Source organism: Ambystoma mexicanum, chromosome 1p (assembly GCF_040938575.1).
Source record: "Ambystoma mexicanum isolate Mex_15411 chromosome 1p, UKY_AmexF1_1, whole genome shotgun sequence".
Classification (NCBI taxonomy): domain Eukaryota; kingdom Metazoa; phylum Chordata; class Amphibia; order Caudata; family Ambystomatidae; genus Ambystoma; species Ambystoma mexicanum.
The window spans coordinates 1,205,137,628-1,205,153,199 of record NC_090921.1 but is presented as its reverse complement, the minus strand read 5'-3'; the positions used below and the strand labels follow the sequence as shown (position 1 = coordinate 1,205,153,199).

Genomic DNA, 15,572 nt, shown 5'->3' with positions numbered 1-15,572 from the left:
TTGACTTTTGGGTGGCACATGGGGTGTGGGTGAGAGTGGGGGGTCTTTGGAGATTGTGGTTTTGGCCAGGGCTTTGCTTGCTGCGCTAATAGAAGGGAAGCGTGGCTTGGGATCCGACGTGCTATGTTGTGATGGGGTGGGGTTACAAGGTTGGTTTACCTAGGTCACTGGGTGGTGCAGAATATTGCGGCGGTTAATGTTTTCTGCTCCCGCTTTCCATATTGCTGCTCTTGATTGAGCGGAGTGAGATCTACTTGGAGGGTGTAGGATGTGGGAGGGAAGACCAGGGTGATGGCCTTTGAGTTTGGGATGGCTGAGTTAGGGTGTGGTGATTCTTGTGAGGCCTACTGGAGCGCCAGCATGCGGCTCTGATTTGCCCAGCGTGTGGCATGGTGTCTAACCTTTGGGAAGGGTACTTCAGATTATGTGACTGAGTGGAGGGTGCACATCCAACTGGGCACGTCCAACTGTGGTACCACACTAGATATGAATTTACCTGGCCTTGGGAATCTGGTCAGAGTGTTACGAGTAGCTTGGGCACCTGGAGAGACGGGCTCGGGGCCGTGTGCCTAAAAGGGGGTACCACAGTAGACAGTAAAATGTAGTAGCTCCTAGATTTGTGACAGCTGGAAAGTGGGAGCAACTCCTAAAGTGGGACAAAACAGTAGACAGTAAATACAGTAGCACCTAGATTTGGGACACCTGGATAGTGGGAGAAATGCCTAAATAGGGATACAACAATAGACAGTAAAATAAAGTAGCACTTAGATTTGGGATACCTGGATAGAGGAAGAGAGGCCTGAATGGGCATACAACAGTGGACAGTAAAATACAGTAGCACTTAGATTTGGCACACCTGGATAGAGGGAGAAAGGCCTAAATGGGCAAACAACAGTAGATGGTAAAATACAGTATCACTTAGATTTGGGACATCTGGATAGAGGGAGAGAGGTCTAAATGGGCATACAACAGTAGATGGTAAAATACAATAGCACCTAGATTTGGGACACTTGGAAAGTGGGCGAAATGCCTAAATGGTGTTGAAACAGTAGACAGTAAAATACAGTAGCACCTAGATTTGGGACACCTGGATAGTGGGAGAAACGCCTAAATGGGGATGCACCAATAGATGGTAGCACTTAGATTTGGGACATCTGGATAGAGGGAAAGAGGCTTAAATAGGAATAGGTCAGTAGACAGTAAAATACAGTAGTACTTAGATTTGGGACACCTGGATAGAGGGAGAGAGGCCTAAATGGGCATAGAACAGTAGATGGTAAAATACAGTAGTACTTAGATTTAGGATACCTGGATAGAGCGAGAGACGCTTAAATGGGCATACAACAGTGGACAGTAAAATGCAGTAACACCTAGATTTGGGACACTGGCATGGCGACTAAGTGGGCCTACAAAAGTAAACAGTAAAATGCAGTAGTACCTAGCTTTTGGACTCCTGGATAGTGGGAGAAATGCCTAAATAGGGTTGAAACAGTAGACAATTAAATACAGTTTCACCTAGGTTTGGGACACCTGGAAAGTGGGAGAGAGGCATAAATGGGGATACACCAGTAGATGGTAAACTACAGTAACACTTAGATTTGGGACACCTGGATAGAGGGAGATAGGCCTAAATTGGCATACAACAGTAGACAGTAAAATACAGTGCATTTTGCTGCAAGTACAACAGTGGACAGTTTGCCTGGATGCGAGATATGGCTGACTAACATAGTCTACCTAAATGCGAGATATGGTTCAGTGATGGTTGGCCTATGGGTTGGATGTGGCTAACATATGAATATGCAACTGACTACAGGCTTCTAGATAATATAATAAGATAATAAGATTGGTCATGTCAGTGTAATCGGGAGCAGTAATTGCTGGTTCCCATGTCCAGACCTCGCCTACATTATCAGTCGCTGCTGGTTGATGATTGCAGGCACCACAGGCTAAAATAGGCCAACACGGTTTGGCTCTGCTTCTTCTTCAGGAGCTGTCCTTTGACTCAAGGTCCTTCACTGAGGGGACTGCAAGGGGCAGTGGGGCTGCCCTTATTGCAACAATTAATCCAGGCGAAGGTCCAATCAGAGTTGGTGGGAGGGCTGGGAAGCAGGTGGGACTGGCAGCAGGGAAGTGGAAGCCAAAGGAGGGTGGTGGGAGGCGCAGGATGCAACACTGGCCGAGTTCAGCTCATGGAGGGCAAAAATTAAACAGAAGTGGAAGCAGAGCATACAACAGCTATGAATGAGCAATGAGCAATACGCTCTAAACACAATGCAGGGTGGAAGGAAGCAGGTAGAGGGCTGATGGAGGGGCTGGACATGCCGAAAAGTGTTGAGGGGCTGAATTTGGGGGGAAAAAAGTAAATTGCAGCCGGTATGGACAAAGTGAGCAGTAAGCTCTAAACACAATGCAGGCAACTGTGCATGCCACTTACCAGGTATGGAGAGGCAGGTTGCAAAATTCAGACTTCGTGAAACCCCAGCAGTAGTAAAATTCAAATGTGATGAGACCCCACAATGGCAGGATTCAGAGTGGAAAAGATTAAAAAACAGCAGAGCTCAAAATGGTGGAACTCTCACAGTAGCAAAATTTAGTTGTGGAGAAGTCTCACAGACACTAAATACATATGTGGTGCAACCACACAGGGATAGGATTTAGATGTGGTGAAACTTAAAAGTAGCACAATTCCAATATAGTGAAGCCACACAGTTTCAAAAATCAAATATGGTGAAACCTCACAGTGATAAAATTCAAATGTGGTGAAACCTCAAAGTAGCAAAATTCAAATGTGGTGAAACGTCACAGTGGGAAAATGCAAATGTGCTGAAACCCCACATTAGCAAGATTCAAATGTGGTAAAACCTCAAAGTAGCAACATTCATATGTGTTTAAGCCTCACAGTATCAACAATCAAATTTTGTGAAACCGTACAGTGGCAAATAAAAAAAATACTGAAACTCCACAGTATCAAGAATCAAATGTGGTGAAACCTCACAGTAGCAAGATGCATATTTGGTGAATCCTCAAATGGCTAAATTCGAGTGTGATGAAACCCCACAGTAGCAAGATTCAAATCTGCTGAAAACTCATAGTAGTAAATTCCAAATCCAGTGAAACCTCACAGTGGTAAGACTCTGATTTGGGGAAACATCACAGTAGAAAAAGTCAAATATGGTGAAACTTCACAATGGCAACATGCACATTTCCTGAAACCGCACAAAGGACAAGTCGAATGTGGTCAAATGTCACAGTAGCAAAGTTCAAATGTGGTGAAACCTCACAGTAGCAACATGCAAATGTCCTGAAACCGCACAAAGCACAAGTCAAATGTATCAAATGCCACAGTAGCAAAACTCAAATGTGGTGAACCCTCACAGTGGAGAATGAAAATGTGCTGAAACCACATAGTGGCACGATTCAGATGTGGTGAAACCTCACAGTAGCAAAATGCAAGCGTGATGAAACCTCACTGTGACGAGATGCAAATGTGGTGAAACCCCACAGTAGCAAGATTCAAACATGGCAACATCTTCCAGCAGTAAAATCCAAATGTGGTAAAACCTCACAGTACAAGACTTAATTGAGTTGAAATCTCACAATAGTGAAGCCTAAATGTGGTGAAACCTCACAGGACCAAATTCAAATGTGGAGAAACCCCAAAGTAGCAATATTTAAATGTGGTGAAATCTCACAGTAGCAAAATTCAAAAGTGGTGAAATCTTACAGTAGCAACATCAAAATGTGGTGAAAACCTCACAGTGGAAGAGCGCTGTGTTAACATTCCGAGCATCCATGACACGCTCTGCCTATATTTTTGTCTTTCTGCCGCTGACTACCTTTTCTACATAGTGGTTCACATATCTCTGCTTTTCCTGCTCTTCCATAGCTCGCTGTGACTTCTCCTGGCAGGATCCCTTCAGTGGCGGTGTGCTATACTTCCTGAGGCGGCTTCAAGTGAGGTGAGGGGCGGTTCCAATGGCTTCCTGATGTCACTCGATCTCCAGGGCCTCAATTTATTTAATAAGCAGTGCCATCTAATGGCCATTTAAGATATGCCCAACTGAGTATCTAAAGGGTGTTCTGCTTTTACTCTCCTGTCAGAGCATGGATTTATCTGAATTTTCACATCTGGTCTTGAGGGCCCTACTGTAATTGGCTATTTACATCTGACATACCTGTGACTATGTCTTCAGTGCGAGGTGGTCAGAAAGCACCAGTTGTGAAAGACTTACAGGCTTGGGCATCTTCTTCTACCCACAAAAGCCCTACAAGTCACCTGCCCCACCAGTTCTCCTGATCCTTATATGGATGTGCTTTTGCAGGAAGTAAGGTCTATGATGACCTTCATGGAGGCTACCAATCAAAAGCATGAACAATTGGATGACAGATGGTGTGCCCTTGAAAGCAGGCTGGGGGAGCTTGAAAACAGTACTGTGGAAGATATATCATACACCTTAAAACAGTCAAAGATCTTCGAAAACACAATGAGGAATTGGAAAATAGAGGCAGATATAACAACCTTTGCATATTTGGTCTGCCAGAGGGATGTGATGGGAGTCATGCTATCTTGTTTGTACAGAAAATGCTCCCTTATTTGCCTTGTATCTCTCCAGAAGTAGTTCTTAACATTCAATGGGCACACTGCATCAGATCTAATGGTGGCCTTCAAGATTTGCACTCTGCACCTCCCACTTTAATTTTTGTAATGCTGGAAATACACACAATTGACACTTATTGTTACGAAAGTCAATGAAAAGAGTAATCTTATGCAAAAGGCAGCAGAATTTAAATCTCTCAAGATGTGGCTAAGAAGAAAGCACAATGTATGAAGGAATTTCTATCATACTGCCCTGTCCTCAAGCAACTCAATGTCAGATATGGTCTTTACCACCTGTCCACTTTCAAGTTCACCATTAATGGTAGAACCTCGGTCTTTGAGGATACTGCTGACCTCAAACCTTTCGTCAGATCCCTAAAATCTGAAAGTATGGATCGTTACAGCCGAATACTCCAGCAATAGCCTCCTGAGTCTCCAATAGTCTTCTATGCCCTTCTGTTGCCACCTAGCCCTAAGTCTCTATTTCTTTCCTCTCCTGTTGTATACTTGGCATACCTTATTTTTTTCATTTCTCATATTTTAGATTATCCTGTGTGTTTTCTCACTTTTCATTTCTTAACGTTGCGTACTGTACGTGTCAAATTCTATAACTTCCCTATTCCTATTGTGTCTCTCCCCTTTAGTGTTCTATTCTTTTTGCTATCTACAGTGCAACATCCAACAATATTGGCCACCCATTTCAAGATTTCATGTTTTGCCTTTCCACCCCCACATTTATTACATGCTAATTTATGTCTGTAATTTATACATTAGTCTTAACTTCTTTAAATGGTGTTTACATGTATTTCTTGGAATGTTAAAAGTATCAATAACCCAATTAAAAGACAGAAGATAATTTCACACTTGAAGAAGTACAACCCATCAGTCATGTATGTCCAAGAAAGACATTTGTCTGTCTTTTTGGGGTCAATATGTAATTGCCAGTCCAGCCAATGGTATGAAGAATGGAGTTGCTTTACTCATTCACAAACGTCTACCTAATACGATCCTCAATGGGGACATTGACTATGATGGTAGGTGGGTCTGGGTTAAATTACAAATTGGCACAGATGTCATATCCATTTTGAACATTTACAGGCTTAAGGCTCTGGATCCTGAGTTTTGAGATACCATTAGACAGGTTATTTTCCAATCTGACCTCACTATTCCTATTGTTTGTTGTGATTTTAATGACATTATTGACCTCTTTTTAGACAGGCAATCAAAATGTGTCTTTTAAACCTCTAGATCTCATTCATCTCTTGAACTCTTTATTTGTTGCTTATCAGCAGTTGGACTGCTTGATTCTTGGGGATTATCCCACCCTACTGACTTTGATTTGACTTCGAATCCTTACCTCATGACACTTTCACACCTGGATTACATTTGTGCATCTAAAACCCTACCGGGGCCATAATTGACTAAAAAACTGCAAATATTGTACTAGCCGAGCTTGTCCAGGTAATTACTACCCTTGACCTTTTAGATATTAAAAAAAACGAATAGGTGGAGATTTAATAATGTCCTTTTGCATGATTAACTGTTAGAACAATCCTTCCCCACATTTCACCATCAATATTTTTCAGATAATCATGATGAAGACACATCTACGGTCAATAATTGAGATGCTTTAAAAGCTTCTATAAGAGGTCATATTATTGCCTACTTGAGTCAAAGAAAAAATAACATAGAAAGGAGCTGGATGCTTTATATCAATAGCTCACTAACTTTGAAAAGCAATATTACCAATCCCCTAATGAGTTTGAATGCCATACGGTGCTGTCCTTACTTTTCATGTTAATAAGAAACTAACTGAACAAGCGTCAGTTGCCATTTTAAAATAAAAATCTAAGACTTACCAAACATCAAATATATTCTGCAGAATATTAGCTTGTTATATTGAGGAAATAAAACATGGATCCTTCATATCCCGCAATAAAAATGATAGAGGTCCTACAGTCATGGATGTTTGTTCAATTTTGGAAGTCTTCAAGAAATTCTATTGTAATGTGTATTCTCCTGAAAATGATAGCTCCCCATCTAATCTTAATACCTTTTTTACATAGCATTAACAGGAACTCCAATGCAAACATGGATCTTAGTGGTTTGGACAGCCTGATTACTTTACTATTATTTATTGCTTAGGCCATTGAAGATCTACAGAAAGGAAAAGTCCCTGGTCCAGATGGTTAATCCATTGAATTATTTAGTCACTTCTCCAATATTCTCTCCTCTACATTGGAATCACTCTTCGCATACTTTTCGAACAGAGGATCTGCTTCTGGCACATTTACTGAGGCTTTATTAATTCTCTTTCTGAAATTTCGGAAAGACGAAGATCTTACAAAGAATTATAGACCAATTTCTCTACTTAATGTTGATTGTAAGATATTTGCCAAAATCCGGTCTAATAGAATTTAATCATACCTTGCAAAGCAGATCAAATCTGATCAAATTGGGTTTATCAAAGGAAGAACAATTTCATCCAATGCTAGATTTGTTCTCAACGTCATTCTCCTTATTAAAAAGGATAAAAATGATAGTGACATTTATGTACCAATTGTGATTGATGCCTAGAATGCTTTTGACAGGGTAGATTGGAATTAGCTTTTTCAGGCCCTACGATGGCATGGCTGTGGTGAAGGTTTAATTTCCCTTGTCAGACTCCTTAACTTGGATCCCAGATCTTCTGTCTTTATTAATGGCCAGACCTTGTCCATCTTTCATCTTTCATCTTAAGAGGAACATGAAAATGGTGCCCCTTGTCTCCTATTGTATATATCCTTTCACTTGAACTCGTACTAGCTCTCATTAGAAGTATTGCCCATTATTTTGTATTTACAATGCTTCCAATTCCCCTTCCAGCATCTTTTTTTGGTCTATCAACTCCATTCTGGTTAACGTTTTATGGGGGTAAAGGAAATATTAAGTGAATGGTCAAAATCAAGGCCTCTTTTGATACAGATGGGGTACGATTTCCAGAATTCAAGTCCTATCATGGGGCGTTTTTATGAAAACACTCTAGTATATGACTTTCTTCTGTAAATAGTGATTTCCCTACCTGCTTTATTCTTGAAAAATAATTGATTTCCTCAATCAATATTTGTGATCTCATTTACATTTTTGGTCAACACTCTGAAGGGTTTCCTCTTTCCCTTTACAAATTCTCCTTCCGAGTGGTTCACACCATATTTATGGAACAATAATTCAATTACAGCTAATGGGAGAACTTTGTAATAGAATTTCTGGCTAAAGAAAGGTATCAGGTATATTCACCAAATTGATCATGATCCAGATATGAGTGCCTTCCATGATCTTTCCATGATTTTAGGGAAAATCTCCCTCTACCAGTTTCAGATCTCAATTTTTACAATAACTTAATTAATGCTTGCCTAGATACATTTGACCATTATACTGATAATTAACTAATGTCCAATCCAACTAGATTTCACCTTTTGGCTATAGCTTCTGAAATTAAGGCTGCAAAATGTTATAATTTGTTACTGCATGTTAGACCACGGTCCATGAAATGGGTTTCTGAGTCTCAATGGGAAATTGATTGTGGAGAGATATTTGATGAAAGGACATGGCTTTTAATAAGGTCTAAGGGCAAACCTACATCTACCTCGGCCAAAATCACCCACAGTCTCATTCTTCACTCATAGAGCATATTTAACCACAATAAATCTAGGTAAATCTCAACCAGAATTTAATGGGAACAGTTGGTCCTGAATGAACAATCCAGGGTCCTTTAAGGATATGTTCTGTGAATGTTCCTATATTCACAGGTTTTGGCTTGATGTTTGGAACCACATAACAAATATTTTTAAAATTAATCTCTTACTATCTTTCACAAATATTCTACTTGGTAGCATTATACTTAATAGTGACAGTGATGATTTTTATTTTTTTTCATGTATTGTCTTTGATCTTTTTATTGCTGTGCCATCAAATTAATTGCTGCAAATTGGAAGCAATTTCAAAATATCACTGTAAAAACCTACTGGAACAATATATGTCATATACAAAGACTTGAACACTGTATGGCTAATCATCTAAATGTATCTGCTAAACATGATGACAACTGGTCTGATTTCACTAATTATTTAACCTATGGCAACTTAAATTCCTGCTTATTCTCACTCTGGTATGCTGCACTTTTTTACTTTAAACGTAATGCATACTGCATGCCCCCTCGTAATGTATCATGTATGTCTTGTGCCCCCCTGTTAGCCCATTATATATACTCCTTAATGCAGTTAACATGGATCATGTGTTATATAGCTGTACATGCAGAATAAGGGTTACATACTTTCTTCTACATATATCTCATCCCTCATTTATCAAGTTATCAATGGTTTACTCCTGTGTTACATTATACTATCTCATTTTAATATCATTTTGGTAAATAACCCTTGTATATTGTTTTGAAAGTTTATGTTGCGAAACCTTCTCTTACATGGTTGTGCATGTTACTTATACTACTGCAATGTATTTAACGTGTTCACATTTTTTCACTAACCCTATTAAAATCTATTAAACCAGAAATTGGATGAAACCTCACAGTGCCAAAATTCAATTGTGGCGAAAACATAATTGTTGCAAAATTCAAGTGTGATGACACCTTACAGTGGTAACATTCTAATGTGGTGAAACCCCACAGTAGCAAGGTGTAAATGTGGTGAAATCTCACAGTAGCAAAATCCAAATGAGATGAGACCCCACAGTGTAGGGATTCAAAGTGGACAAGATTTGTAAAACACTGGAACTCAAAAGGTGTATATCAGACAGTAGCAGAACTCTGATGCGGTGAAACCTCACAGTAGCAACAATCACAATGGCAAAGTTCAAAACTGCAAAAGTTCCAGATTTCGAGACTTCTCCATGGCAGAATTCAAACTGTGGATTTCTACATGGTGAACAAATTATGGATTCAAACTTTTGTTGTATCTTCTGTTTTCCTTTACCTTTTTGTCTGTGGTCCTCTGGGTTGCAAGGGGGGGGGGTGCTGCAGTGCAGGGCTGGGCGCCAGCCAAACAGGAATAGCCCTTATCCACTGCCCTTTGCCATCTACCCGGGCATGGCTGCCCTATGCTAACTGTAGAAATAGAACTGGGCAGGGGCTCGGGTGACTTACTTTGCCTATTGAAAGCCGTATTTCTTGTTGTTGAAAAAGCCAAGACAAAGGGAAAAAAACACCAATCAAGCTGAAGGCACACAAAGGCCTTCTTTTAAAGCATTGTGAAAAAGAGGGACAATCAGAATTAATGTCTAACTAATCCAAATAACTCCAGCAGGACATACAGGCCTTTTCTAAAGGCTAGGAAATGGAGGGGAAATGGGATTCAAGGTCAAACCAATCCAGACAAATCCATTGTCACGCTATCCTCTCATTCCGTCCCTTTTTCACAAGCATCTAGGACAGGCAATACTCACACTGTATCTAGGACAGGTATCACTCACAATGCATTTAGGACAGGCAACACTCACAATGCCTCAGTTACCCCAGCCAGGTTCCCATTTCCTGTCACTCACAGTGGACGGGTGTCACGTGAGTGGGTTTACCCCAAGGGCCAAATATGCAGACTCGGGGGTTCCCGTTCCTTCACTGGCGTTTTCATGGCGTCTGCAGGAGGGAGCTCGCAGACGCCGGCTGCAGGACGCTGCGCGCAGAAAGACATTTCCGCGATCATTGAGATCTAAACAACGCTCACGTGTCGCGCTTGCGGATCACGTGACGCGTTCATCCGTCTCACTCGCGGTTCATGTGACGCGGAAGCACCCACTACATAAGCGTTGAACTTCTGCACTTCCGCGCTTCACAGCTGTTCTTTGGAGGACTCTGCACGGCGTTCGGATACTTTGTGTTTCACGGCTCTTGACTCTTGGACTGTTATTTCGGATTTGCCTTGCCCACGTCCTTTGGCTCTGTTTGCTGGATCAATTGAACTCGGAACGCCTTTTGGACTGTCTTGGATTACCCTGAATGGACTTGGCATTTTCCTCTTCACTGCATTACGTTACCAAGTACTTTGGATTTTGGTCCTTTAGTTTCATCAGTTACAGGAGGGCAGGTTGGGTCTATACCCAGTCTACAGTTCTTCTCCCCTATTGTCATCGGGGAAACCAGCTCATGTGCCCCTCCACGGAATTATCACCCATCATAGGATTCTGGGCTCCATCACCCATCAGCTTAGGTAAGCACTGCTCTTTATCCTGCTAGTTTGCTTCTACTGTACTCACTTGATTGCTAATAAAGGTTTTCCTTTACAGCTTCCTTGGGTTTCGGCATTCCGTGGTTCCGGGCTTCAAGAACTACCCACCTGTGGCCTCAATGATCGCATAGGGAGTAATCTTGTATTATCTCTCTGTGGTACTTAGGGACGGAGGTATCATACTCTTCACAACAATCAAGCAACCTGACATCCATCAGGACACCTAAGCCTTTTGTAAAGGGTGGAAAATGGAAGGAAAATCGGATTTAAGATCAAATTAATCCAGATAACTCCAGCTGCAGATAAAGGCATTTTCTTTCTTTTTTTTAAAGGCAGTAAAATGGAGGGAAAATCAGATTTAAAGTCAAACTAATCCATATACCTTAAGGAGGACACTCAGGCAGCTCCTTCCACACAGCAACACTCCTCTCCACATCCAGTGCTCTGTCTTTCCTGCCTTCATTTACATTGATACAATTTTTGATTATAAAATAGGTGGCAGTGGTCACTTTTGCAGAGATTCTGCTAATGTAACATAATTTTACAAGCATATTCCAAGGGGTTCCACACAATGCATGGGTGCTATAAAATTCCAAGGTACAAAACATTCCAAGGTGATGGAATCTGAAGAGCTGTGAACTCTGGGTCGGACAGATGCTGGGGATGTGGAGCACCAGTGGTCGCAGTGGGCGGGAGCGTTTGGGAGCAGTGCCCTCTATTCTTTTTATTACATTTTATTGTTCCTATACTTTTATTTTAAAAAGCAACCATTCCGGAATGGTTTTATTTTAAGATAAAACTGTAGCAAGCAGTCGAAATTTGCACTTCAGTGCACTGCACTGAACATTCCCTTAAACGGCAGGCGCATTTTTTGGGGGGTTTGTTTTGTGTTGCGAGGTGGCTTGGTGATGGGGTTTGTTGGGAGCGGGGGCAGGCCAGCATGGAACATAGTTCCACTAATTCTTTTCATACACTTCGACCACTGTGGAGCACGCAAGGTAAGTATCACATGTGTGTTGCGCTTGTGCACACCCTTAAATATGTACAGGAACTTGATCTTTACCAAAAATATGGCATACTTTGGCAAATCTCAGATAGCCTTCAAGGCTTGTTGCATGAACTGTCAGAGTTAAGAAACGTAAAATGACCATCTCCCCAAACCACCACAACACTCATCTTTGGGGTTATATGTATAGGGAAATATCATCCAAGCACTCCCTACCTCACTTTTACTCTCTCTGCTTACCTATCCTATAAGAGATCTTGTGGCACACTGCTTGCCCATTTGTTAACATTCACAATTGGGATGAGCTCTAGGCTTACCATGACAACTGCTGACATAGACATAGGAGACCATGTCTACCACACTGTACACATTGTGTCACAATGCTCAACTCTGTCAAACTGAATTAATGGGTATTGACATTGCACTTTTCTTTGAAGGTCTGCAGAGGTAGTTGCATTATATATGGGCTAATGTACCCCCTACCGTGCATTAGAAGGATATTGCAAGTCACAGAGGAGTTTCGTGACCGAATAGAGGAATGAGGCCGAAGGCTGACTTCCTTTATAAGGTGGCAGAACTCCAAGGTATGTATGGTATAATACATGGCAATACACTGGCATTTTCTTAAATACATAGCCTGCTTAATTTAATATAAGGGATCTTCCATTTGTTGATCCATATAGTCAATATAAAATCTGTTTGGGTTTTAAAGAAAGGATAAATGCAGCTCCTAAAGTGATGCAGAAAAATAGTTCAAGCACATCAATTTTGTGCTTTAAAATACGAAATAACATGCAGATTCTATTTTACATGAGTTCAACTCCAGCAGTGCATAAATTAAACATTCTACCATAAACAGTTACTTGTCAATTTTCAGCTGCGATGTGTCTCGGAAAACTACTCTGCAAGCAAGGAATTTTGAAAGCTTTTCACAGCTTCATTTAAGTGCTGCAGTGACAGCTGCAATTCTCTCTGCTGGCTCAAACAGGAGGCATTGTGACATCACAACTGACCTGTAGTAAGAACATGACATTGCAACTGCTCTCTAATCACATATTACAGGTCAGTTGTGATGTCACAAGTAGCCAATAACATGACCATTATTTCCAGGCTTAATACAGATATCAGAGGCTATCATGAAAGAACCTTTATGAATGTCTCCCTCCACTATTCTTCTCTGGAGGTTTCAACTGATGCTCTAACTGCACCATGTTGCCATGTGTTTATTTCGTTGTAAAGAAGGAAGAGCCTCTTCTACTGAGTTCATGTACTTTTGTAACCATCTTTTACATGATGCAAAAGCAAGACTGTTCATGTTAACAGGTCAAGAGCAGGTAAAACGGAAGCAAAATAAATATGACCAAAATAATAATAATGTAATGAATTGCATTTGAAATGTGTCCATGTTCAAACCTCTTTTATCATTAATAATGTCTTCATGCTGCTTCCTGCGGTATTTAGATGTATTACAACTAGTGCATACCATGTTTCCCCTCTCTAATGTGAAGTCTCCTTCCACTGGTCACACGTTACGTTTAACAAGTGGAATTATGCTGGGTCTGAATGTTTACCCACTTTTTTTGCAGGATACTGAAGATCATGGGGACGTCTTCTACAGACACACAGCTGGGGATGTGCACCTCCCACTTCTGCGTGTTGGCCTGCAAGTCACCCTGATGTAAGGATGGATACGGAATGCAGACATGGCAGATACAGCTCCATAATCTTCAATCAAAGCACACCCAGAAATGATTATGTTTATACACGCTGATCTAATTAAATAACCATAACAGAGTATACTATATGTGTTGCACTCATCTACAGCCCATATTATAATTTGATTTGCTATTAATTATTTTACCAATGATGTAGGAGAGCTGGTGTTGTTTTCCTTCTCTTCTGGGTGCGGTAAGGGAGGTTATGTCAGCAACGGCTTCATCGTGAGTGTTTTAGGATCTGTAAAAACAGGCTGCACGTCAAATACTGCCTATTTTTACCATTTGCACATTATGGACTTGTATTGCATGTGATGTCGTGAACACACACACTATTTTCTTTCTAAATACTGTATGCTGCACTTAGAACCATGTGTGTATTTTCCGGATTGGCTAACCCAGTTGAATTAACTTATGGTAACACATAGAGTTATCGCTCTCCACATCCATGCTGCATACACCCTGATCGATAAATCTCTGGGTCCACTTTAATGGCCACTTTCTCCTAGTGCTCCAATTCAGTAGTTTTTTGCATTTCGACCCACTTCATTGATAGATGGTCCTTTGATATGTTGCATTTTGGCCCACATTACAGCCAGCCACAGGATATACCAATCCCTGGTTCACACCCTGAAGGCAAGTCCCTATATACGCACACTCCAGAGTAAACGCAACCCACTAGGGAAAGAAGACGAGAGACCGCTTTGCAAGGATAACAAGGTTTACTCATACACAAGTGCCAGCAAAGAACTCTGCTGCTCGAGAGCACCATGATCTTACATCATCAAGCAAGGGTTAAAGCGTCATTCGTGTACAGGACATTTTGGTGCTCCTTATTGGAGTCACCCCACACATGGGCCTGCTCCATATGGGATGCTAGGCGATAATTGGATGGTTCTTCCCTGTCAATCTCTAAGCACGTGAGTCGCCTGGGCTCAATCGTTGCGGTGAAGGTCATGGAACACATAAAATACATTGGGACTGATCACGACCTCGGCATTAACGCTAATGCTATTAGCGTGGGGGCTATTAGCGCGACCGCCATAGCCCCCGGCACTAATAACGCAGGATCACGGGTTGGGTGGACTTGGAAGTCCCCATTCCCCATTGAGCCCATTCGGGAATGCCACATTCCCCGTTGGGCTCAATGGGGAAAATTCATGCCCTTACCGCCGGCGGATTTCCCGCCGGCGGTAATAACGCAAATTTTCGGGGATTTCCCCCCAGCCAAAGGCTGGGGCAAAATCCGCCGAAGCCCTGATTCGGAGGACCCTTAAATCCGGCGGTAATAGCGCTACCGCCGGATTTAAGGGTTACCGCCTAGGTCGTGATCAGGCCCATTGTATCTTAGCTAAGCTAAACAACTAAAACCGACTATTCACTCATTATGGCAGGCACCTGGGTGACACAGGAAACTGGTACCAGGGAGAGTTTAGGATAAAATACAGTCATACAGTCATGCTGACCCATACATTCAGTACTTCATTGATACCACAGTTCACGCACCCAAGGTCCCCCTCCGGGGATTGATCTTAGATTTACCCTTCCCGGTACCTCATGTTACAGGAGATGTGTGTTGCTGTTAGAGAGAAATACTGTTGTGTAGACTTTAGATCTGTGTTGGGTACCTTAGGAAGTTTAGGAACTGGGGGTCGGATGGTTATCACTACGTCAAAAGGTGTGGGGGTCGGGTTGGTGGAGTGGGGCCGGCTCCGGCCTGGCTGGATGCGGGTCAGAGCCCCGATGGCAGGTTAGTGGAGATGAATAGATGCAGCACGGAGCGGATGGCAGGTTAGTGGAGATGAATAGATGCAGCACGGAGCTGTCTCACGCTCTCCGCGCCCATTCCTAGAGGCAATACTAAATATTTGCAACACTAAAGGGTCAAGAGGGAAATGGACTTCCGTGGTAACAGTGCTCAAGCAAAGCAAGCATGTTATGCAAATATTGGTCCTGGTAGCTCTCTGTGAACATGAGCAGCACGAGTTTTCAGTGTGCCCTTTCTAGGCCTAAAACAAAATGGTCGCAGGACAGAGATA

At 41.9% G+C, this 15,572-nt stretch overlaps 1 protein-coding gene across 1 annotated transcript in view; it reads left to right on the top strand.

Annotated features, from left to right (window-relative positions):
- The window catches only part of LOC138572018 (putative methyltransferase DDB_G0268948), a 630,847-nt gene extending 617,234 nt beyond the window's left edge, over positions 1 to 13,613 (top strand). The window contains exon 7 of the mRNA XM_069649242.1: positions 13,405 to 13,613. Within this exon, the coding sequence (XP_069505343.1) occupies positions 13,405 to 13,495 (91 nt within the window). The 3' untranslated portion in view covers positions 13,496 to 13,613. The remainder of the gene's footprint in view (positions 1 to 13,404) is intronic.
- Positions 13,614 to 15,572: the final 1,959 nt, after the last annotated feature.